Source organism: Coloeus monedula (genome assembly GCF_965178545.1).
Source record: "Coloeus monedula genome assembly, chromosome: 7".
Lineage (NCBI taxonomy): Eukaryota > Metazoa > Chordata > Aves > Passeriformes > Corvidae > Coloeus > Coloeus monedula.
The window spans coordinates 29,999,465-30,026,053 of NC_138787.1; the positions used below are offsets into that span (position 1 = coordinate 29,999,465).

Below are 26,589 nucleotides of genomic sequence, written 5' to 3' on the forward strand. Positions count from 1 at the left end.
TCTCAATTGCCTTGACACAATAACCTTTAGCTCATAAAAACTTGGATCTTATGACATTTTCGAGTAGTGACGAACACAAAACAAAATTGCTTGGAGCATTCTCATCTCAAAAGCCTCCCCTTGAGCATTTCCCTGTGCAAAGTAAAGAGCATGCTTGCTTTTATTCAGCCAGTTCATTAATCAGTGTCACCGAGATGCTACCTCCCCCCTCCACGGTGTTTCTGTGTGCATGTAAATGCTTCAAAATCATCCACAGTCATTCCCACCAGAGGTGGTTTCAGTGCACCCAGGCAGGAGCAAAGGCTCTGTGCTGAACTCCTGGTGTGAAATGAGTCATTTGTTCCAAATCATGTTTCCTTTCTTCAATATTCGTACTTAGTTATTCATTTCCCTAAAGTACATGAAGATGAGATGTTCCTGAGTTATTTTCTGTTTGCTCTCAGCACATACACTATTTTATTCCTATTTCTTATCTCACTTTTCCAGCCTTTTCCATGATTTCAGTGGGTTTTGATTTAGGACCTCACAGGGGCAGATAACAAAGCCCACATTTTGAGGAAGATATCATTTAAGTTGTTTCCTCTTGCAAGATCTTTTGAGACCTTAGAGTCCCTTTGCACTGGAGATAGTCGGCACCTGCAAGGGCCTGATTCCTAAACACCCATTACCATGAGGAACAAAGTTAAAATTACTTTTAAGCTGCAGAAGTGGAACTATTACATAAATGCTTATCTTATTCAATAAATATGCAAGATGTGAAAATTAAATGTTTGCAAGCATCCTGTTAGCTACCCATCAGGAACTGACTGGTGCACATGACCATTTATGTATATGTGTTTCACCTTTCATGTTTCTTCACAGCTGTAGCTGAAAATCATAGCTGAATCTTCTTTCTCTACTCTTAGCCATGTGTCATTTTTGAGATCTCCATGTCTTCATACCATTATCTTTGGGCTATTTTTTCCAGTCACTATTGTTCCATCAGATTCCCCTTCCCCCTTTAAAATTTTCCAGTTGCAAACGTAGTTCATTATTGTTTATTTAGTTTTTGTATATGTAGTCATATAAATTAAAATTTCAAATCAGTATCATCCTAAAGAGATAATCAGCTTTACTAAGATTTGACTACGGAACAATTTTCAAACCTACAAAATAATGACATGGAAATTGATGTGAAAGACTAAAATACCATAGTCTCATGTTGTACCTAATGAATTGCACTTAGTTTGAATGTCAAGTTGACCTTTGAGTAATGGACAAAAGTAATTCACAAACAGCATCTATCACTAGAAATTTACACACCTACTTGAACAAGCTCAGTGTCATTAAGGAAAAAATGAATGTGAAGACACAAAACTTAATTTACTGTAGCACGAAGTCTGCTGAGGGCACTGTGGATGGCCTCTTCCCCTCCCCTTCATCACCATGCATATATCCTTTATTTTTCATCACTGAACCATTACTGTCTTTGATTTCTGATACTGTTTTTTTCTTCAGTATTGCTAGCGGATCTTTATCTCTTTACTGAGTCATAACCAAAAAAACTGAAGGGCTGAATTCCATCCAAGCGAGCACACAGACTTGCCCTGATTTCAGTGAGTTTTATATAAGACTCTACATTCAACACTGAGCAATCTCCCAATTTTCTGCTTGTACATTACCTCTCCCAGCTATCCTCAATCCTAAGATAATGTCTTCAAATGCACCAGAATTTCATGTGGATGTTTCCACGTCAACTGTTGGAGGGTGTGGTATGTTAGAGATGTAAGAAACTCACTTTCATCTGTTGAGCATAAAGTATCCGAAAATACAATTCACCATCATACTCAAGCTACATGAGGGAGAAAGGCTACACAAGGAGCTCACAGGAAAAACTCTTTTTGTAAGTGGAGATGGAAAAGGGAAGCTTTCTGTCTCCAGCCCCTGTGTCTCAAAAGAAGTACTTATAAACTGACAGAGCTGTTACACAGTTCCAGGACCAGGCTTAGCTGAGACATAAGTATCTCCAAAGAGATCAGGTACCACAGCAGAGGTGAAATGCATCAAGATCAAATTAAACTTTGTAACTGCAGCCTATAAAGCTATCAAGCCATCTGAAGCACTATTTTATTGCCTCTTCCCTGGGAAACTGGACAGTGGGAACCAGGAGATGTTCAGAAGCTCCTGGGGCTGGACTACTCCAGCAACACAGGATGAATTTAATTTTGCATGACTTGCCAGAGACTGGATATCAGACCCTTCTCCTCATTCAGGTAGACCAAGGAGAAACACATTGCTGGGTGACTGAGCAGGTGTCAAGGCTGTCACTAATGGACACCCTTCTTGTAATTCCAAACTGCCAGAAACCACTCCAGAAAATCTTAACCTTAGCCAGGCTCTGCAATTCACCCTGAGGGAAGTGTTCCTAATTTTTAACTTGCATTCCATCATGTCTTATCAGAGGGGTGCTTGTAACCATCCAAAAATAACTGAACCCCAATATAACACCTTCTCAAAATCATCAACACTTACTGCAGGAAAGAAAAAAGGGAAAAAATAGGAAAATGTAAGGAAAGAGATCAGTTCAAGTCACTTCTCAAAGCAAGATATTGCCGGAATGAGGCAATCCTCCTACCATCCTATAAACAAACTTTCAAAAGTCAGCTAGCAACACTTCAGAGTCTTTTCACTTATTTTGGATCATGTCCCACTGACATCTTTGTCCCTGGGTGTTCAGGGCCAAGGACTCTTTCCCCATGGCTGGGAGACAGGCTGCTGTTCTTACCTGACATTGTCATGCTTCTGGATGTAGATCTTATGAAACATCATGTCTTCCTGTTTGGCATTAATGTCAGCTTTCATCTCCATGGCAACATGTCGAGGAAGTACAGAGAGCAGGAGACGCTCCTGTGGAGTCAGACAGATGAACCAATTAAAACACCTGCTGCCCAGTTAACAAACACACTTTGTTCCTTACTGGGGAGAAATGACTCATCAGTTTGGTGAGAGATGAGTACAACCAAGCAAAATGGGCTCCATAAACCCAGTAGCTGATCCCCTAAGCAGTCATATGCAATTCTGTTCCCAAACCCAACAGTAAGAATTCAATGATTTTTGAAGAAAAACTATTATTTTTCATTCCAGATGCACTGGGCTTACAATCATTGTTGCCGATTCTTGCAAATGAAGGAACCATGCAACTCAAAGTGTCCGTGCACCGTTCTTGGAAGGACCCTGATAAATGATATTGTCTGACCTCCCACACAGTCTCTACACACCACCACGAAGTCTTCCTTCGCCTAACACCAGACGAATGATACCCCAACACCCTTGGGCACTATTTAAAATTCCTTCCTTGCTTATCTAATTATCTAAGCACATTCCCCCAGCAGGCACAAACCTGCTCTTAGCAGTTAAAATGTTGTAGAAACGCCCCGATAAAACCAGCATGAAAAGTATTATACTGCTACACTTTAAAGTGCTATTAGTGCCCAATTGCATTAAGACCTGTGAACCCACCCACTCACCTACAAGAGTATTTTCAATAACCACATATCATCAGCAGTTTGTGGCTTTCCTTGCCCCTCATTTGGCACTTTTATTTACTGATCATATCTTTCGTGACTTTTTAAACATTATTTTGCAAGCTGTTCTGTATAGACTTATCAAAAATTGACAAAATGATGACTTTCTGGTGATTCTCCTAGAAGCTCACATAAAAACAAGTGCTTGTTATTATTCTAAATTTGGTGCCAATTTCACACAGAAATTATAGAATTTAAATCTGTGGGTAATTTGTGCCCCAGGGATGCATCTGTTTATATCAGAAATCACACCTGAGAATGCTGCCCAGAGCTTAATCCTGTTCCCAGTCACACCCCATGAAGTTCAAAAGAGTTTTCTATGGCTCATGAAGGTGGGAAGCATCTCCTTTGGGATCTGCTCTGCCATGGTCCAGTCCAACCTGCAGGCAGTGCTCTGGGCTAGCTGAAGAATCCCAAAAGCTTGTGCCACTCTTGTCTTTATTTTTCTTTCCCTGCAGTGAGCAGGAGGAAGAAAAGGGCCTTCCTTCTTGGTGATACAGACAGAAGGTGGTGCAAATGAAGGTCCCTAACCTTATCTAACAGCTCATTAATTCTCAACAACACAGGGAGCAGCAGGGCTCAAACGCAGGCCTGACTCAGAGGGGTCAGCAATCCTCTCCCAAGTACGTCACCAAACCACTTGCCTGTCCTGCAGTTATAGGCACATTTCTGGTTTCTAATTCCTAGTTTTAAATGAAAGTTCACCATTTATTCCTTCCTCTAAGGAGAGAGAGGAACCCTGGGGGAACCAGAGGAAGATGAATTCACTGAAAATGTGCTCAGCATGCACTGAGACGTTTTTTAATCTGTGGCACTGCTCAGTACTTCTTTTCCCCCCTTCAGTGTACACCTTAAAGAGACTTCTTTAAGATTCTGCCTTCAGTCTTTGAAGAGATAGCAATAACACAGAAGATGTGTTATAGGGATTTCTATCTCTGCTTAAAACTGCATCAGTCATGAAAAGATAGTTGTTTCTTAAAGTACTGTCACCTTCACTAGCATGCTGCAGGTGCTAACAGTTACATATCCACATTTTTTTTAAAAAAGCAGCTCATGAATCATGCACGTGTCCTTAGGCTTCTGTCAGCTATTGGTGCACTCCTTGAGTGGAAAAGCACAACAAGTTTGTATGTTTTCCAGAGTAAATGGTGTATACACTGTTGTCATTTGCATATTCTAATAGGCACCCTCAAATGTGTGAAAGTTGCTATTTTATGTGTGATTTTACACATCCTGTAAATAACTTGGAGCTTTATGGGAGGTTCAGGGGCACCCACAGGTTTGGAACATTCCCTGTGGGCGCACGAGCATAGAGGGTTTACTTGCTTCCAAAACAGAGACACATTCAGGAGCCTGAGTGTCTGTTACGAGCACTCCAGGAGATTGTCATGTACATTTCCGAACAGCTTTTACTTGAGAACCCCCACCCCTACTCTTCCTGACACCATAGGCACTGCCAGATTAAATCACCAATATTTTCAAGACACTTGAGATCTCCAGGAGCTGCACTAAGGCTGCTCTGAACTAATAATCAGGGAATAAGATAGGCTCATCAGGTGAAACAAAAGCATGTGGCACAACATCCCTTCATGCAGCTACTAATTAGGAAGTTGAGCTGTGTTACAGACCTGAGCATTATCTTTATTCTGTTTGCTTGGAGCCATCACAGTCACTGAAAATAACCTTTGAAGCTAACAGGAGAAGGCTATAACAAGTGCATTTGTAAGGCATAAGCCACATTAAAAGGCCTTCAAAACAACCAAATCCCTAAATTTTAGTTCAAATGGAGCAGAGAGATTAGGGTCTCCACTAGAGTATAATTTTCATTTTGGTACAATAACTAGAAAGTGCTGCAGCCCTCGCCGTAAAATCACTTATTATGCACCAGTGAGGTGACTAGGACTACTGTTCTACAAGTATAACAAGGCAGCATTCTGACCTGATAAAAAAGCAAGAGCAAATCCATATATAATTCTCACTTCAAAATAACATGCAAGTATAGTTCCACTGAATTATACATTAAACAAATGCATCCCAAGGAGCTCTAGTCTCTAAAACAGGCACATAGATGAAGGAGTCCAACACAGATTTACACACACACACATGGATATGTGTGTGCATGGGTACACACATTCCTACAACTCCGCATAGGAATTTTAAGTATTTATGTAGTACTCTCCCAGGATGACTTCAAATCACTATAAATATTTAGTATCTTAAGATTATCCATTTATTCTCAGGTTTAGTAACAGTTACTTTTTACAAAAATGATGCTGAGATGAAAAAAAGGAAAGAACAACTTTACAGAGACAAAAGACATGCAATGCTATTGCATTAAGACAGTGCAGTCTCAACAACCCATCTCTTACTCAAATGTTATTTGCTCCCTACAGAGTATGGAGAACACCTGATTTTTCATCCAAGAATATTTTTTTCTGGGCAAACAACAGTGATTCCTGTTACAGCTCTGCCCTAGGTTATATCAAGTAATGAAATCACAAGTGGTCTCTTTTCTGCATTGGACATTCTGGATTTTCTATTTACTTTTTGGTTAATTTTGGGTGCTGGTAGATCCTTAATAAAGGAAAATAAAAGGTCATTTGCCCAAGAAAATCTGCCTGTCTTTAACAGAGAACAGCACACAGGAGCACCATCGATCTCCAGAAAAAGACAAGCAACAATAAATAACAGTGTTGGGCTGCACAGTTGTGTTTCCCTCCACCCCTGTTTGGAGACTGGCTCTCCCAGATGTGGGCTAAGCTGCCCTTTTTTGTGTCTGCTGTCACATCATGATTATCTCAATGCATTATGCATAGAGAGGCATCTGAACTGAACCTGGAGATCAATGTCAGTTCAGGCTGTGGCAGCAAATAATCTCATTAGGAGTCTCCAGCTGCCAGGTACTGCTGGAAGGACTGAAGAGCACTTGGCAGTGACTGGCTTTGACCCACATCTTTCTGATGTCCTGGCTTTCTTATGTGTGGTACAGTACTTTCTGGAGAAGGGGAGTAGAAGAAAGCATCAAGATTTGTCAGGACTGTTCTTGGGAGCTGCTTCTGAGACAGAAGTGTCCAAATCCAGCACAGCACAAGCATTTGAGCCGTGTTGCTAAGGCAGCCTCTCAGCAGGGAGGACAGAGCTGTAATCAATAAGTAAAATGGCATCTTCTCTTGGCTCAATCCTTTCCTCCACTTCAAGATGTGGAAGGTGGAGTGGCTGCTCATTTCATCTTTCTGAGACTATATTTGTTCCAAAGGAGAAAGGAGTCTTGAGTGTGAATCTTGTTTTCATAAATAAGGTATCAAATAAGTACGTGTACACGTTATTTCACAGTAAGGATTGAACAGCAGCTATGTCAGCCAGAGGTACCTCACAAAAAACTGCCAAAACACAAATCCATACATGCAGATGAGCTGAGACATGAAGGAAAATGAACCTGAGTTGCCACAGAGATGCAAAGACTCCCCAGCTGATTCATTCCCCTGACTTCTCCCCAAACCCACAACCAAGCTCTGAGATATCTCCTAAGGGATGAGTGGAAGTCCCGTTTCATGATTCATTTTAAATTGGACTGAACAGACCACTATGAGAGGTACTGCAGGACAGAGATATGTGTTAGCAAGGGAATAGTCAAGCTGCCCCAAAAGACCTTCTGTTTCTAATTCCAAGGACACAAGAGATTAATTCAAGAGAACCCAAAAATTAATTAGGGGAGCAGATACATGCAGTACCCTTGACAACTCAGCTGTATGTTGGCAGCAAGAGGGCTTTTTATAGGAAAAAACCAATGAAGCTGATGATGAGTCTTACTTTTTGAACAAATACAATTCATGTGAGGCCCATAAGATATAGAGAGGTGTGTTAGAAGGTGGGAACCTTTGGGAAAGGAGAGAAGAGGACCTTCTTTGGAGCCATCAAGGAATATTATGTTGTGTGGACCAATTCTTACCTGCCTTACATCTACCTTTTGGCAGTGGCTTGGCAGACAATCATGCCAGGCTGACCTTACAAAGAGGGTCAGTACAAAGCCTGTGTGTTGTACCTGCATTCAACACCTGGCTTCAATGATGGGTGCAAAAAAACCTATGCAGACTCTTTGTATACTGTGTAATTTTAATCCACAGAGCACATACCGCAGGATATGCTGCTGTGTCTGGAAAAGTCCACCAGAGTATTGGACAAGAACTACACCCCTGAACTTTCAAACTTTTAAAAATCCTGTTCCTCTAGCATCAACCTATTCTTGCCTGGATTACTCATGAAGCAAGAAGCCTTCAAATCCCATCCTACAGGAACAATTTGCATGCTAATTCTGTTTCAGTATTTTAATTTTTAATTTCCAGCTGTTGCTCTTACCTGCTGCTGGTTTTCCCTTTGAGAATGCAGCCTGGCTTGTATGCATTCCCTGGTCTCCTGGAAAGCCTGTCTTTGGGACACCTCTGCTGGGTAGTGGGTACACACGCCTACAATGTTTGTACAGGAGAAGATGAGGACATTGGAGACCAGCTGCAACAAAAACAAAAGAAAAAAAAAAAGAGAGAGAGAGAAATATTTGGTTACACTTTGGAAATCTGCCATTGGTAACAAAGCACCAGCCAGAATCCAGCCCCTTCCATGACTCCTTAATCCAACACACATTTAAACCTCAGGCTCTTAATTCCAGTGTATTTTACCTCTCTAGTCTTTAAAATATAAAACTTCCATATATGACCTCAAATATATGTTCTTACCACTGTGTACTACCTCACAAATAAAATGTACAATTTCACTGGTAATTCTGCAACCTCGCTTTTGGTTATCCATTATCTTGGGACTACTGTGACACAATTCAACTAAAAATGCATCATTGTTCCATCATTTGAAGTCATTTATAACTCACACACAGAGATCTGGCAGAGAAACACAAATATTTCCATGTTTGTGTGCCTACGTATCTGGCTCAAAAACATTTCGAAGGTACAATAAATACCATTATTTTGAAATAGTGCTTAAAATACTGGAGGTAAAGTGTTGGTATTCACAAGGTTTCAGAGGAACTGAAGTAATTTTTATAATCTAGTTCCAACTCAAAATTTTATAGTACTAGATAAAAACATAAGTTTTTTACATTTCTATGCATGAGTACAGAAATTAGTTGCTATGTTTGAGGCATATTTCAGCTGGACAAGCATGAAGGAAGAGCTATGCCACTCTTCTACTCCCATGTGGGTTATGTTTTGTAAGGAAGCAGTCACATAACTTTTGCTGAAAACTTGTGTTGCAACTTTTTATTTTTTTAATAAAAAGGAAAAAAAAAATTCATGCCCACTGCTGGTATTTGTTTCAAGCAAAATTCTCAAAGCCTGTTCTGATGGTTTAATGTAAACCTTTCCCTTAACAGAGGTCAGTCCCAGTAGGACTTTTTGAGACTTGCACAAGCTGTACCGGATCGCCCTTTGAGGACAGACTTATTTGAAACACCTCTCGTTTCTTCCAGGGGGAAAGACTGTCAGACCTCCAAGATTCTTAATAATACTGATCTTTGCTCTATTCCCTAATGAGCCCAAATATATCCTTTGCCTTTATTAATTTTTTACTTACAGAATAAAAAAAGCAGTTTCCAGATCAGCCCATTCTCTGCAAATATGGAGCCACTCTGAAGGGCAGGAGAGCTGCAGAGCACCCTCAAGCCCTGAGCTCACAGGGGGTGCTCAGGACTCCCCAAACCAACTTGGACACTGTGAAGGAGAGAGGAGCTGCCCCCATCTCAAACACGGACCCACATGCCAAGAGTAACAGCCTCTCCATAAAAACCTGACTGGTGCTACTCCAACTGTTTGACTACATTCACATGCTAAGGACAGCAACAATTCTTTTATTGACAGCTCTGACTCGAAACAGGATTTAGGCAGAAAAACCTCATCTTTCAGCTCAAAATAAGCAACACCGTCAACTACAGCCAGAGGAGGGACTCCTCTCTGTGGATGGCTGCCAGTAGATGGCAACACTCCAACTTCCCAAGCTCCTGCATCCAAGCTCTGCATTTTGGGCTATGTCCCTGCAGTGAGTTCCCACACTTGTTTACCACACTACAGCACAAGGACCTGCAGGTCATGGACACCCACAGGTGACTATCACCAATGGCATCAGATGTATTTGCAGACAACTGGTTTTCTAGGACGAAATTATTCTCAACCCCTACAGAGGGGTCCCTCCATGCAGAGGCCACAGTTTGCACTGGGAGGAGGCTGTTGAAGATGTAGGGCACACGTGGGCATGAAATAAGTCCCAGTCCTAAACTCACACATTCCCTTCACAATTATATTCTCACTCAGCTCTTTCTAAGACTGCCTGGATCCTGCCAGATCCAAGGTCCTCCACCTCTCTCCCCCAAGCTGATCAGACACCAGTCAATCCCCACTCAGATCCTGCCTTAACCTGAGGCAGTGCTGCATCCAATGGGCATTTGATGGTATTTTCTTGGTGATAATGATAATTTTTAAAGATGAAAAATCCCCCCTAGCATTAAAAAAAGGACAAGGCTTACTATATTGAAGAAAAAGCTTAAAAAGGGTATAAAAATAGGGGTTTTCTAGGATTTACTGATTCCCACTCCATGGATGCACTGATTGAGACTCTCAGCCAAAGAACAGCACTTCTACAAGTTCAATCTGGTTAAAATGGGCTCAAAGGAGTTAAAAATAAACAGCGTCTTTTGCATGCCCAGATTACAGCAAGACTCCCAAATCCTCTCTATTGGAGCTATTCAGTTGTGCAGTTATTAGAAAATTTTTCAGGGCATATAAAATGGCATAAGCATGTATGATATATTTTGAATGGATAAAACTGAGAACAAAGAAGGTTTTAAGGAAATAAGCAGTTTTCTGCTTTAATCCCAAGACTCTGAGATTTCATTTCACTTACAGTCACTAGCACTAACCCAAAAAACCTCCCCAAAACAGTGACTCAACCCTTGTACCAAGAACAGGAGACAACAGGTAAGTTTAGATGCCAGGCAACATATTGAGAATTAACCCAGCAGAAAGAGGAACACCTCAGTCCTCAAAACAAGCTCTCTTTAGGTCTTTCTTGACAAACTGGTGTTGTGCCAACAAAAAGTCCCCCCAGTGGGGTCCACGCAGAGAGATACAGTTACTGTGATGATGCCTTAAACAGCCAGGCTGTGTTGCTCAAGGCGTGTGGTTCATATTGGACATTGAGACAGGGAGTACAGAAAACGTCATCAGAATTGACATTATTGACAATATTTTTGGTACACCAAGCAGTTTAACTTTTCAGCTCTCACTAACGTCACTTTACACAAACCCAGGGGACTTCACAGACTGATTTACAAGACAGACTCAGATGACCATGCTTCATCAAGTAGGAACAAAAACTATATTGCAATGTAATTTTTAAGTAGCAGGGGACAGACAGGTGTCTGTATTTATTCTGTTTAGCAGGAGCTCATTTAATTCACAGAATAGCATCTCTGCAACACCCTGAAACATAAGGAGTGAAATGAGTGTATTATCTGTGTTATTGTGTAACTTTTCTGTGAAAATATCAAAGATCTGCAGAGATTTAGAACTGAAGCTCCTACTATTTGCAGCCACAGTTGTTAGTAAGCAAGAGAATTTTGTTCAATATCTGTTCACAAGACTTTTCTACACAGGCATTTTAAAACACAATAAAGCAAAAAAAAATTCTAGGAGCAATAATTTTTTCACAGCCCTCTGTCTTAACAAAATAAATTTATATCATGTTTGCCAAATGGTACTATGTGCTTATCAGCTTCTGTGCCATTTTGCTATGGTAACCAGCTTCAGTCCCAGGAGGAAGGAGATGATGTAGATACTAAAAATCTGATTCCCTAAACCCCATGGCCTGAAAAGTAAAAACATATTATGGCAGCTATTTCAGACAACCTGTGCTTGAAGAGCTGTTCAAGGCAATGGAAAGATAGAATTGTCTGGTTTGTAGTTTATTTCCTTCCCCTGCCTAACTAGACATTTAAAGAAAGAAGATTCCTACTGATTTTGGAAAACAATAGTTTATAAAGACCATTTAACTTACATATAACTCTTAGCTAAGCTATTAAACCTGCCTGCAGTATGAGTATTTCATAAACTAAAACGTTTAGTCTTATATGACCTGTGTGAGGCAGAGAAATGCTGTTCTCTTGGTGTTACCAAGGCAGAGCTCTTCAAAGGTGATTCAACACCTAAGGAAAAGCTATGTACTGTGAGGGGTTTTCAAAAAGCACCGTGACTCCTTAGTGCCACTGAAATAATAGATCACTCAAACTCCAGCAACAAAACAGATCAGGCAGTTTCCAGTGGCTTTGATTTCATCGCACAAACAGAGCACTGCAACGCTTTTGTTGAATCTCCCGCAGGAAACTGCTTTCAATAATTTTTTCCCCTGGTGACTGAAGGGAAGAAAGACAAGAGATGGAAACAGTTTAGTTCCACATGTTCTAGGAGTTATGAAAACCTGGTATTACAAAATCGAAATTGAGAGCTAAATTTGGCCTGACACCAGTATTACAAAATTGATGTTTTGGGCACCTCAGGCCAGGCTGAGGATGAAGCAGTGGCCAGGGGAGAGCCTCCAGACCACCACAGCAGAAAAAGTATCAGCTTGCATCAATATTGCCACACTTCCCCCTGCTGTGTTTCTATTCGATAATTCTTCAAACACCAGATGCTATTCAATATGTAATTAAGAGACAACAACATGCTTAAGAGAAATAGCATCAAGATAAATTTAGTTCCCTACCTCTGCCAGAGCAAACAAGGCTGGCTACTGACATGAGAAGGTGGGCCATATTCCTTGCAATATCATTGCTTATTATAAAAATCACAACTTCTGTTTTTTGCCAAGTTACTCTGCTTTGGTCCACTTCTCCTGCAGAGGCTCAGGGTTACTTCTGTTCTGAGATCACAGCATTAGGCTATTCCCTTTAGTTTGCAATACCACTAATCAGTATTCTGATTTTTTATTTATTTTTCATTTCAATCAAAATATTGTTTTGATGTTTTTGTAAGGTCCTGTTTTGAAAACAATTACATTTGAAGCTTTTACTGTGGGGCCATAAAACTGTCCCAAGGAGAAATAAAGCACATATATGGAGATTAAAAAGTCACACAACACAACCTGCAGCAAACAACAAACTATGTACCCCCTCTTTCCAGAGCATGCCACTGCTCTGCCTCAACTTTCCAACTCTCATGATACTCAGCCAGTAGCAAATTTTTTGCTTAAGTGATCATCTGTGCAACAGCCAGATTAAAAGCAGATAACAACTGACTTTTGGGCTACATTTCAAAGTGGTTGTATACTGAACTGGCAAACTGGTCCAACTATTAATTGCAGGAGCAGACACTGAAATCATCTTTACTTTTGAGAGTTAGTTTTTTAACCTTTAAAAATTATTATGAAAAATTATTGAGTACTTACTGTAAACAATGTAGGGACAAAAATATTATGATTACAAAAGCTCTAACTATCCAAGACAATTCTTCCACACAAATATGTGCAATCTTGAATTGGAAGTATGGATAAATTCTAAAGACAAAAAGCACAAACATTATGAGACAGTACTGTTATAAGATATAGCTGGTGCTGTTTTTCAAACACTTTCCCTGAACAGCAATTAACCCTCTATTGCCTCTTTATATACTACTGTCTAATAAAAAAATTGGAGCAGCTACAGAGCCAAAGGCATAATGAAAATTAAAATGAAAGACAACATCAGCTGGCTCCGAGATCAAATTACTCATGTATTTGTGTTGTATATACAACAACATCTTTCATTTCCCAGAGCTACAGCCAGCAGAGTATTAAGATAGTGAAAATTGTAGATTATCCCAGAAAGATAAATAAACAGTTAAAGTCACACGGTCTTCTCCCAGTGTTTAGCCAGTAAAGAACAGTGTGAAGAAATCAGGAGGTTTCAATTTCAAACGTGGCAAGTACTTTTACTGAATAGTGAGAGATAACTGCAACATCAAAAGATTACATCAATACACCAGAGCCTGAGAACAAATGTTCTGAAGGTGCTGTCTGATGCCTTCCCTCTCTGTTCTGCCACTGCTGTACAGCAACCACTGCTTGGATCTTGAGCAGAACAGAAAACCAATTACAGCCACTGCCTTCCAAAGGCTTCTCTAACACAAGAGTAGTGCTGCTGAAGCCAGTGTGGAGAGTTTAGATGCCTCCCTAAGTCATAGCTGAACTGTTGCAAAGTAGCAGAATTCTTTAGAGAGTATTAGAGAGCGATGTTCTACATATGCAGTAAATCTCTTCAGTTGATGCTGAGAACAAAAAAATGTCTTGGCAGAAACACTTCTGAAACTTTTTTGACATTCCTTCTCTTTGGTGAGCCTACAAGGAACAAAAGCTGCCCACTTCACTCTTTCAACTAGATTCTATATTTGGCATAAAATTACTTGCTGAGAGTGACACATGGTATTTTGGCTGAAAACATTAAAAGAACCCTTATGCCACTTGTGAATCTCTCTGTTCAAGAATTGCAGTCAATAAAAACATTAATCTGATGCCATCCATTCTGTGTATTTCAGCATCCATCTCACCTTTCCAGACCCAGTATAAATTGATCTCTCAGATATGATGCTGTTCTCCCAGAGGAAAGCCAAACAAGTATTTTGCCCCACATAAGTTCTTTCTTTAGAATGAAAATTCTTTCTTTAGAATAAAAAAAAAATCTTATTTACCTTTTAAATACATAGTTGCAGGTAGAGACATAATACGCTACACCCCTAATCCAGAGCAAAAAATCAAGATATTTATATTTTTCAATTCTCTTAGTTGTTTCAGAGAATATTGAAATCTTTGATGTTACATTCTTAATTGTAATGCTTCACACCTTATTCTATATAACTTTAATTCATTTACTGATTGTTGTAACTGCAAACCTGTGCATTCTTGCCCACCAATATTTGTAATATCATCAACAATGAAGTATTTATGATTTGGGATTTCTTTATAATTAAAACTTTTAAATCCTGGTTTTATTAAAGAACAAAACATTACCAATATAGATTTTTTTTTTTTTTTAATCAAGCTTCTCAAGAGGAAAAATTATTACATAAAATGGATAAATTCTATTTCCCTATCAGTGTTTTATTAATTTTTCTGCTGGGATTTAATTTTCTTTCATTACTGACTGGTAAGATTAAGAAGAGAATATATTGTCCTAGCCAAATCTTGGTGTAACATCAGCTAAAATAAATATTTCTGTGCCTAAGTGTTCCTGGAACTCCATCACAGTCCCAGAGAAGCATCCTTTGCACGGTGGCACAGCCTTTGAGGGAGGAAGTGCTGCACTTCTACAGCAATAAAACAGTAGGGAAGGAGATTCTGGGGTCTGTCATCCATCCTCAACAAATCTCTGTGGCAAACAAGTTTTTCTTTATCTCCACACTTAACATTCTTTAAAAGCTACAAATCAGCACTAGTTTTCATGCAAGGATCCTCAATGGTGATTCAGATGAAGCAAGGCAAAAGCTGCATGGGAAGCTGCCATTCCAGCGAAACACCCTGTGGCCCTTGGATGCAAGAGTGAGACTCTGAAAGAACTTAGGGGGAGGCTTCTTCCACTAAAACACCCCTTGCCTTTCCCCTGTTGACAATTCACGCCCTGCTTTTTTATTTAAATTACCACCCACGTCTTTGCCACCAGGCTGTCTCCTTCAAATCCTGTGGCTTCTTACCTTAAGAGATGGAACACCAGCCAGATGCTTCTCCTGAGCACAAGCTGCAAGTTTGGCCTGTTTCAGATTTGCTGTGGCAGTCTCCAGAAGGAACAACATGATAGAAATGGAGGATGTGGATTGATACACATCTCCTGAGCAATACCACACAGTATTTTAACTTTTTAACTCTCCAGCTCACTTAACCTGACCCTAGTGAAAATGCATTTTAGCAAGAGTGAATTCATCTCCCTGGAAGTGTGTTTATTTCTGATCAACAGAGGTGACAAAGACTTCAGCAACCAAATAAAATCTTACCAAAATAAAAGCCCTTCAAACAGGACTTGAAACATTAGGTACTCCTCTTTGAGGGTGTGAAAGTGGATGAAAGCTCCTAGACTTTCTGTGCATGACTCACAGCTGTCATTGGATAAACATCTTCCCATAAAAAACATGTCAAGATAATTTTGACAACTGTACAAAATTGTCCCAGATGCATGATGGCTTGGGCAATTTAGACAATGACTTTAGTTAAGAAAATTAAGCAAAGCTCTGATATTCCAGCAAAATCAATTGTTCTGCAAATGATTGTAATCACGTTTGAGTTATTTTCATGCCAATCCCACCTGTCCCCATGCTCCCAAGACACGAGGAGGTGGTAAGATAAGAAGATGCAGTAGGTGTTAGTAGAAAAATATTGTAATTGAATAGAAGTTGGATTGAGATGTCTGGTTATCCAGATCTGCACAATGTCTCTGAAGGGAGCTGTAATCAATGAGGAGAAAAGTCGAGAAATGTACTTTATTAATCATTTATATCCTATTTCCTTCCTTATCTGATGGAAGGGATGTGAGGGAAGGAAGACAAATGCTAAGGTTTTCTATCAGGCTCTCTTAAAATTAGACTGCTACCTTTAAAGTCCATTAATACACATCAACTAACTCAACAAGCAAATACACAAACTGATTTAAGCCATGGTGAGAGCAAGATTATGTTTACTTTGCTTTCCTGCATTTTTTTTTGCCTTGGAACGGGTTGTGCCTGGCAGCCATACCAAGTACATGATCTCAGCAGAAGAGACTTCTGGAGCCCAGGATCCCAGTTCTTCACAGTCACCTCCATGGCTGCCATTACCTCCCCTCCCCTTCCTCCTGTCCAGGGGTACTCTGCCCTTCCCAACATCCTACACAGTGCCAGCAAACACGCTCCACAGAGAAGCACATGCCTAAGACTTGTGGTTGCATTCAATAGCTATGAGAGAAAACGTCTGTACTAAATAGGCAAAAGCATGAAGACAAACACCCCTCTGCTTCCTCCTGTCACAGTGAATCCTAGTCTTTAGTGTTCCTGGGAATATTTCAGGGAGCCCTGGACTCAGATACACGCAATGCATTACACCCCTTATCTTCCATCGTCATTTAAGCACAGGAGTCACCTCCAGGTCACTGGGAAAACAAAAATATTTATCTAGTCACATGAAAGTCTTATTTATCTGGGAAAAAGGAACATTCTCCAATTGCTCAGCAGGCAGAAATGAGTGCCCTAAATATGGTCTGTAAGATATAAAAATTACTATTTCCCAAGCATTTAGAATGCGTGTTTTTAGGAGGTGGTGAGTTAGACTGGTTTTGTTTGTTTGTGTGGGAAGAAATGTAAAAAATGGAGAAAGAATGGAATACAGATGGGTATTTTGGTTTTGATTTAAAGAAGACCTGCTTTCTTCTTCTGTTGCTGGATTTCAAATCAAGCCAGAGCAGCTTGCCCACAAGCTCTGATTCCTTCCTATTAACATCGTTATCCCAACATATATTTTTAATAAACAAAACTTACCAAGAACCACCAGCAAAGTTTGAACTCTTGAACTGAAGCAGTGGCTTGCACTTGATGAGGTGAAGGAGCAGCATTCATAGCAGATTGCAAAGATCGTGCACAGCCACCACTAATATCCAAGTCAATCTATGAGGGACCTGGCTGGATCACACACTCTCCTTCAAAGGCTGATGTGTGGTTTTGCCAGCTGTTACAGTAAAACGGGCTTACTTCTGCATCAGAGGGGTTGCACACAAGTCTGAGGTCTGTTATCGTATCTGGCTGCTGGAGCAGCTGAGCATACTGATCTCTAAACAGATTTGGATTCAACAACACAAAAACTCAGTAAGCAAATTCCTGACCAAATTTTAACTGAGCTCAATGATCAGCTTGAAGGCACATTCCTTGGCCTTCAGCTTTGTCATGCTGAATTTCAAAGGTCTGCAGTAATATAATAAAGATTTTTATAGAGAAGCTCTAAAAGGCACTTCAGAACTGTTTATAAAGGCAAGTGTAACACAACCTAATGACAGTGGTTACAACCAGCTCTGTTTATAATACAAATTATAACACAATTTGGCCTGCCTCGATTTCACTGTACACAACCCCTCTCCTCTGTGCCTCTGGAGCTGCACTACTGCACTCTGCATGAGTCTTTCATTCTGCCTTCTTTGCACAGTAAATCCTATTACTACCCACCCTGCACTTTCTTCTCAGCTCCCCGGTTCCGTCTGTCCCCAAACACACAAACACGAACGCCTCACGATTCCAGGCTTAAACCAAATGGCTATTTGTAAATTAGCCTAGATGAACCTTATTCTGTTCCAATAGCTTCAACAATTTGGATACTCGCTACTACATGAGTTTTTCACAGCATACTCTGCAAGGCACAATTTACATTGCTTTGCAGAATCTGAAGGAAAACATTTCGAGGTAAATTTTTGAGGCATAGGTATCAAAAACATTATCCAAGCCCCGTACTGCAAGACTGCATCATTAATTTCTGTAAGCATTTTGAAATGGCAGGGAGCTGGATTCTTGAATCAAGATATGCTACAGCTGAAAGATATCTTGATAGGATCTTAAACCTGCTTTTTCCCACTGTCAAATGTGTAAGATGAATATACTGAAAATACTGGAATTACAATACTGTAAAAATTCCACTGTTTAACAGAAACAAACAAATCAACTTCACTTTCCTGGAGATGCACAGTTTGGAAGAGTTTTTGAATTCCGACAATTGAAATAAGTTGGGTTGGCTGAGAGTTGAGTAGGATATAAAGAAATTAAATCCAAATTTCTGCTGCTAGTGGAAAATTCTGAGCCTGTAATTGAGCATGTACTTTTATTCTCCCAAAGATCATTACCAGAGATTATGCAGCTGAATAGGTTTTCTGAGGTGAACTTAAAATAGACCAAATATCATACTAACCTCCCCAAGAGGATACTGTACACCACTGAATTGAACTTTGAAAACCAATAAATTATGATTATTTAAAGTAACCTAATCTGAGGAAGACAGACAGAAAAAAATAGGCAGTACTTATTTTCAGAATTTTCTGTAATATGACAAGAAGACAGGACCTAAGAGACCTCCTGGACTATAGAGCATATTTCCCAGTTGCCTCTTGAAAAATTGTCATAACCAAAAACTGATACCACAATTCTGTTGAAGTTTAAAGTCCACTGAATAGCAGTAATTGCTTTTCTCACATTATATGCAGTATTTCTCTTAATATATTCCAAAGAGACTTTTTTTTTCCTGGAGTGGACAATATTGACAATAAACAAATTAGCTTGCAAACTTCTTTCCCTGTCATCATCATCTGTTGCACCACTGCTTAAATATTTAGTCATAGCATTAGATTTTTAATTTCCAAGAATACAGCTCATGTGCGCTTGGCCTTGCCTAGTAAGCCTTTCACAAATCAGCCCTTGTATTATGTGGAGATTCATTAGTTCACTTCAAAACAAAACGAGTTTATGAAAAGTACTTCCAATGTGGAAGATAACTGGATAAAAAAATAACCTAAAGAGGAAAAACAGCCGAGAGAGATTTTGCTGTCTACTGAGAAACAGGTACAGTTATTGCCTTTATGTCTGGGAACTGAGATCCACACAAATGAAGAATTTAGCAGAGATAATAATAAAAAAGTGGTGTAAAATGTTTCAGTGTGTGATCAGATCCATGACTGTGGCTTGAAATCCTAAACTGGTTCTTTGCCACGCTACTGTACTGTCAAGTCTAAATCCAATAGGGAGCTCCTAAGCCATTTTGATAGGATAAAGATATTGGAACCAGTTGTCTATTCTTATCAGTTCAACTGTATCAGCTTAAGACAGATAGAATTAGAGAAAATGATTAATTATATCTCTAAGATATTATTTCGTCATACACTTCTTTGTGCTTTCTGGTGAAGCAACCAGATCCCTTCAAGCACAAAGTAGGTGGTCCTTGACAGCAGTGATAACTGGCACATCCTGCTGCAGTGCTGGTAAAATAACAGTAAACAGAAGAAAAAGTGCAAGGATAGGGAAAATCACAAGTCCAGATATGTAATGCAAAGTAGGACAATACAGAAACACAACAGACTAAACCAAAAGATGTAAATGGGTAATTTTTGTTATTGACTTCATTCATCCACTAAGGTCTACCAGACAGTCTTTAAAAGTAGTCAACTGCTCTTTGAGAACACCAAGCACAAAATAAACTGACTGAGATGTACATCGTCTGCCTGTGAATCAAAAACCTCCAAACTATTCCCTTTTAAGAAAGCATTTCAGAAATTTATAGCAGAAATCAAGTGATAAACCCAACTAGTCCAGCAATCAGGTGCTAAGCTGTTGGCATAGTGTCAGGCATCACAAGCAGTAGTGACCACTGCTGAGTTTGTCTGATGCTTTTGTTATTACCATAGCCTGCTCAGCAATTTCTCATGTGGTTATCATCTACCAGTTTCCTTCTTGCATTCATGTTTAACTGAAAAGTTCACAACATCTTCACAGTTCTGGAAAACACACACACACACACACACACACACACACACACACACACACACAAAAGGCAGAGAGAAGGGAGAGTGTAGTGAAACATCAGAAGAGGCAGAACCCACACCAAACAGGACAGAATAAGGAAATGGGGATCAGAACAGAGGACCAGGAGCAGTAAGTTATGGACAAAGAAGCATAAACAGCTTTCTGGAATGATTACATATTTCCTTCCTCTAGAACCTGAAATCAAACCACTATTTTTTTTCCCATTTTTTTTCTGCCTCAAAAATAACTATTTGCAGAATAACAAACTACACAGTCCCTTCAACTGGCAGGTCTGCAAAAGACCAAATGGTCTCTGTTGCCATTCCTTGCACAGAGACTGTGAGTATTAAACACTGTATTTGTCCTGAGACTGCTTTGAACCAGAGAAGTGAATAGAGGCCGCAGCAGCAAATACCTAAATGCTGAATAATGTTCATCAGCTCACAGGCAAGTTTTTATCTAGTTTCAAACAAGACTCAGTGGGCAATGTGTCACATTTCCAAGCATGAGTACTCAACTTCAGAGATTCCATTTGCCCTTAAAATATCACTTTTATAATGCAAAATTGCTATATCTGATTATCAGCGCTGCACAGATCACGAAGAACTATCTTAAAAATGGCTGTTTAATTACTTCAGAACAAGCTGTGCTCTTTTGAAAGAGAAACTAGTTGGAAAATCAGCATCATATTTTATTGGACTTTCAATATGTATATGTGAGCTGAATATCCAGGACTTGGACTCCAAGGAGAATATTTACCTTCCCCACCATTTCCTACCACTATGGCTAGATGTCATCCACCTGTGCATGCATCAGTTCTGAACAACAAGAACTAAAATGCTAGAAGTTACCTATCCACGAGAAGAAAGAGAATTAGAGATTGAAAACAACAGAAACAGGAAGGTATATTGGCTTACTGCCCATTCCTTTCTTTAATTCAAGGAGCAGGAGCAGCATGATTTCTTTCAGGAGGGAAAGGCAGAGAAAAGAAAAACCAGAACGTGTACATTGTCCTGAGTCCACCATCCTATACACTGTCATAAAAGTCACTAGAATTGGAGTCAGTGTGGCTGACACTGACTGAACAGTAAAAAAACTTGGCTGTGAGTTCCTGAAGAGCCTGTCTGCAAGCATGTCTTCTCAGCTCTGCTCCTGCTTCTCAATTTGAGTGTCAAAGATCAGCTCCAGCACCAAAGGAACAAAAGATACACCTGGCATGAACAGCTTCCACTTCATGGAGAAGGAAGTCAGCCCTTGGTCTGAATGCAGATGGAAAATGTGCTCAAGCACACTGATTCCTAAACTGTCTGGAAGCAGTTGAAATCCCAGACATTGAAAATAATCTTATTAACAGCAGGTGCAATTCCCTCAGGGGAGGTGAATAACCCTATGCTATGGCATCTCAGTCTTTCCCCAGCTCTACAGAATTGCCTCAGCCGAGACACACTTAAATCTCAGCCACCAGGTGCTCCATCAAGCCCCCTTTTTACCTCCTGTGTCTGTAACAGCTGCTTTAAACAGACAACACACATTTCTTCATGTTACCTTACACCTTATGCAGTCAAGCAGTTTGTGCTGGGATGGAGACCCATACAATATTGACACTGTCACAAGTACTTTATTCAGACAGACAGAATTTACTTAATCACTGAAGCTATTCCCACTAATTTGAACAACTATGATCGGGGGGGGGGGGGGGTTATCTTTTAAAGAAATTACTAGGTTTCTGAAAATAACTTTTTTTTCATATATTCCCCTTTTCACCATAATCTGTTCTGATCTTTAGGCCTCAATTACACTGTTTTATGTCCCCCTGAGTATAATTCTAGTCCTCCTCTATTTGGCAAGATATACAGAAAGGCAACTTACAGTTCAGACCTCTAGGATTAAGATTCAAACAAACAGAATTTTAGCACTTCCAGGAGAACATTCACATACCAGATCTCATTATACCAGATCCTTTCCATGTCTATTTTAGTAAATCAGTCCTTCCTGTCTTTTGTTTGGCTATGGCCTCCTTTTCTCACTGCGTGCATTACAGAATACATTTTTCATTGCTCTGCAACACCTGATTTAAAACCATCTTGGGCATATTCAAAGTATGCACATCTCTAGATCCTATGCTGCAGGACTCAGTCCCTAATCCATTTAAGGAGCATGAAGTGATAGGAAAGTCAAATGCAAATTCAACCAGAAGATTTTTTAAAATTGCCTTTTTCTCCTGGTCCCACAGGGAAATCAATTTTTGTCATTTCTGCCCACACACTCAAAGATCTTTCAGGTGTATAGCTGTCACCAGTTCATTAAGATGCTTTGATGAGGTGTTTTTAGGATCCAAAACTCTGTATAAAAAGTTAAATTTGTAAAAGCAGTTTAAACAAACGAGCTGCTCCTACAGTAAAGCATTTACTTTGGGCACCCAAAATCAATGTATGTAATTACAATTAATGTACTTTTTTAAAGCTCAAAGAAATCTTAGTTCTTGTTCCCCTGCATATTTTGCTTGAGCAATTATATCCTGAGTTTCGATGGAGGCAGACACTGAGAGGTATTAACAAACACAGTGAGGGTCACTGTTCAGAAGAAGAGAGGCTGTTGATTTTATTTCCCACTGGAATCTACTGGGAATAAATGAACTAAAGGATTCCAGAAGAACAGCTTGTTCTCCAGGCCTTGCTCAGTTCAAACAAGAAAAACATAAGTTATTAAAATATATACACAGAGCACAAGGACTGAAAACAGGCTGTGAGTTCTTTTGCTCTCAAAATCACAAGCCTAGACCACGTGCCTTTACTCTTCTTACTGCTTTACAATATTATTACTAGTGACATGTCAGCACTTCTGTCCATGCTACTTCCCTCATCCTACTGTCAGAGGCTGCCCATACCACAGAGGTTCCCATTCAAACCAAGTTTTCATAGTGGTTTCATAGCAAGGGAGCTAATGACTGAACAAAAAAGGGGCAGCAGCCCCTTCAAACAGGTTCAGTCTTCTAAACCAGCGCGCAAACTACCAGGTACTGCTACCTCTGCTAGACAGCAAAACTCCAATCCTGATACCTCAGAGAAAGATACTTCAAGAAATCCTACATTAGACCAATCTATCACTACAATAACACACACAATATTCCTCTATTTTTGGTATTGACTCTTCAGCATGACGGTTAATGTTTCTTTTGCTATCCTAAATGCAATATGCAGGGGGACAAGGGAGCACTGATCTCAGCCAGTCCTCTTGGTACTTACCTGCTACAATCCCTGCCCTACCACCAAACTCTAGATTTAGTTACTGATTTCAGATGTAGAAAGGAAAGAGTTAATTTTGTATCATCAGAAAATGCGCTAACAAGTGTTAAATTATTTCCTACTCGATCATTAACCTGTCAAATTCAGCATAATAAAATCATCACCAGTTTAAGGAATTACAAAGGACTTGTCATGGAGAGAATTTTAAGAACATGACAATCACGTATAAATTTTAAAAAGTAGTGATGATCCTTTCTACAGCTGGATCCTCAAGAATAATTTTCTACCTTCACACAGTAAGAGCAAATGCTTCTGCAAGAAGCTTTTTTCTTTAAAAAAAAATTCTTAAAACTCTCTGAGCTTTCTTGCAAAGAACTCATTTGAATCACAGAGTCACTTGACATGAGGCTTTAATGCTTTTCAGGAACTAGGCAGTGGTCTGGGTATACTTTATGATTTATATTTCCTTGTAGTCTATCACAACCTATTACAACTATCAACAAGTTTTAAGGTGGGAGAACTAACACAGTAATTTTCCATCCATATTATGCAGCTCTCAAATGCCAGACCTCTACTCCCAGTGTGTCTGCAGAGCCTGCAGAGGCAGTGCAGTGAGTATATTGCAATCTCAGCTGTGAGCAAGTTACTGCTGGCCAATTTTCTAATACAGTGTTAAAATGCAAGAGATAATTCCACGATCTCCACAAGCAGTAGGAGGAGGACAGTATTCCAGGAACAGTTTGCACTCCTGAGTTTGGAAACATCTGCACTATCAGATAAAGAGCCTTTTATAAGCAGTACTAAGTTAATGAATTTCTCCGAAGTACAAAGAGAGCCACAGAACAGAGATCCTTATGTGGTAGCACACTGACAGATGAGGCCTATAATTTTGTGGGAGGAATTTCAGTGTAACTGCTTTTCCCTCACTCAGTTGTTTGTTCTGGTGACCAGCTCCACTACCTACAGCCTTCCTAGAAAGAGGGCCAGGGGGGCAGCCAGGGGTTTCAAGCTTCAGGATTTACCTAACCACTCTGCTGCCACCGGATTTGGCACAGCAGTCACGCTGAGTCACCTGACAGAAACCATGAGGTTCGGACCCACAAAAAAGGGTTCGTCCTTAGGACTCAAGAAAAGAGTGTCTTCAAGGTCATTTCAGAAATCTTCCTCTCCTTATTCTGAATAACTGACAAACTAAGCCCTTTGGGTATTCACAGAAAGGAGGGCTGCTGGCTAAGGACTGGGTGTCTCCACTAAGCACGTCTTTACACAGCCAACAATTTCACTGGTGAAGTGAGCAGACAATACTTAGGGTGGCCTTGTCTGATAGTGATGGACAAGACTGTCCTATCTCATTCACTCACTTCTTTGCTCATAGCCCTGCTTGATTTATTTGTAGCAGCAATACATTAATGTTATCTGACAGCTACTATTAAAGTGTCACAAGCGTGTGTATGCAATAACACAGATGCTGCAGGGAATTTGCTGCAGGCCACTATCCTCCTAGGCACAGAAAGCAAGGGGAGGCAGGGGAAATATCTTATAAAACGGAGATCTACTCCTTATTCCTCTAACACAGAAAGAAAATTTTCAGGGAAAACTACTACAGAGACCAAGCAGAGGCAGAAGGCATGGTAATGTTCAGACAAAATGAGTGCTCTAAGTTTTCTCATCTGTGCCTGATAATTACAAAACCCAGTAAAACCTAAACTAAACTCAGCCACCCATAGGGCAACATCCCACTCAGGTACCCCATGCAAGAAGATGGGCAGACTCACATGGCAGTGCTGCATTAAGTGGAAGGGTGATAATGGGCTGCTGGAATAGTAGGAGACACAAGGAAAACCTCTCTTCACGTTTTTTTTTCTTTCTTTTTTTTTCTTTACAGACGTGTACAAGCGTGGTGATAAAATGGCATGCCTTTGGTTGATAAGATTTCCTGCCTTCATGGCCCCTCAAGTACTTACAGATCCATTCTTATACCATGCTTGAAAATGAGAGAGATAGTACCCTCATGTCTCATACATACAGAACAAACAAATATTTAGTCCAAGGTCACAGAAAAAAACAGCGGCAAAGCCAGGATTTGCATACAGATTTCTCAAGCACCAGATTATCCAATACTTTGATAAAAGCATTCACCATCTTCTCTGTCTCAGCCTCTGAGACAACAGCTAAACAGGGAGAACTAAGCAAAATATTCTTGCTGTGTCACCCGAAGTCCGAAATGTTACAGAATTTGCCTTAACCATATACTCTGCGAGTTCTGAGAAGAGAAATTGACTCCAAGTCGATAACTTATGAAGGGCTGGAAATACCTGACAGCTGCAAAAAACTCAGATACTGAGGAATAAAACCACTGTGATCTGAAGAACAGCAACTTCAAAACAAGAACCAAAGAATTGTTTCTGTTCTGCATGAGACAGAGCTTTTCATCTGCAAGTATGTGGAGGACATGTAAGAATCTCCCATGTCTATTTTCAAGGCCTCACTGAAACCATAAAGCAGTTTGTCCTCAATATTCATGGACTATGGATCAGAATGATCATTATTATATTCACTGAAATTCAATGCATCAGCTAAAACAGTATAATTCTGTTAATTTTTCAAGGAATACTGAAACTAGCCTCTAGAAAGACAGTCTGAACTGGGATGTTTGTCACCTGTCAAACATACAAAAACCTCTTAATTTTTTTATTAGGACTGATGTCTCATGTCCTCTCCTTCCCTACTTTAAAAAGTTAGCACTACTTTCTGTCACACAAATAAATTTTAAAAAAAAATTATTATATTTTCATGTTGCTCAAGTGTGTTGACTGAGCCAGCTGATGTTGCGTGCTAATCACAAAATGTAGCAACACTCACAATCAGGCAGAGTATAAAGCAAGGTCAAAAAAAGGTGCTGCTTTGTATTTACTGGTGCTTGTGCCACCAGTTTGATTTGGTTTGCTAAAGATTCAACCACACAGGGCCTAGCAAAACCATGGCTGGAAAGGTTATTATGTCTTCTCATGTCAGAGTACTCTTAAACCATCAGTGCAGGGCACTTTGCTCAGTCACCCTCACCACAGTCCTCCAAGCATCTTTCCTTCTACTCAGCAGGATGGCTGATGCCCCAAGGACCAACAGGGAAACAAGCTGTAACCTATTACCTGCACAATCTACCTTCTCTGCTTTCAGTGCTAATATGGTCAAAAAAAGGGTATAGGTCAGATTTGCACAAGTATTTAGGCCAGATGTGCA

The 26,589-nt window shown here is 39.9% G+C and overlaps 1 protein-coding gene across 2 annotated transcripts in view; it reads right to left on the bottom strand.

The window, feature by feature from the left end:
- ADCY5 (adenylate cyclase 5) overlaps positions 1 to 26,589 on the bottom strand; it is a 205,313-nt gene that overhangs the window by 76,762 nt on the left and 101,962 nt on the right. For both annotated transcript variants that reach the window (XM_082285293.1, XM_082285294.1), the window contains exons 2-3: positions 7,920 to 8,069; positions 2,765 to 2,886 (exon numbers count right to left, since the gene is read on the bottom strand). In XM_082285293.1, the coding sequence (XP_082141419.1) occupies positions 2,765 to 2,886; positions 7,920 to 8,069 (272 nt within the window). The remainder of the gene's footprint in view (positions 1 to 2,764; positions 2,887 to 7,919; positions 8,070 to 26,589) is intronic.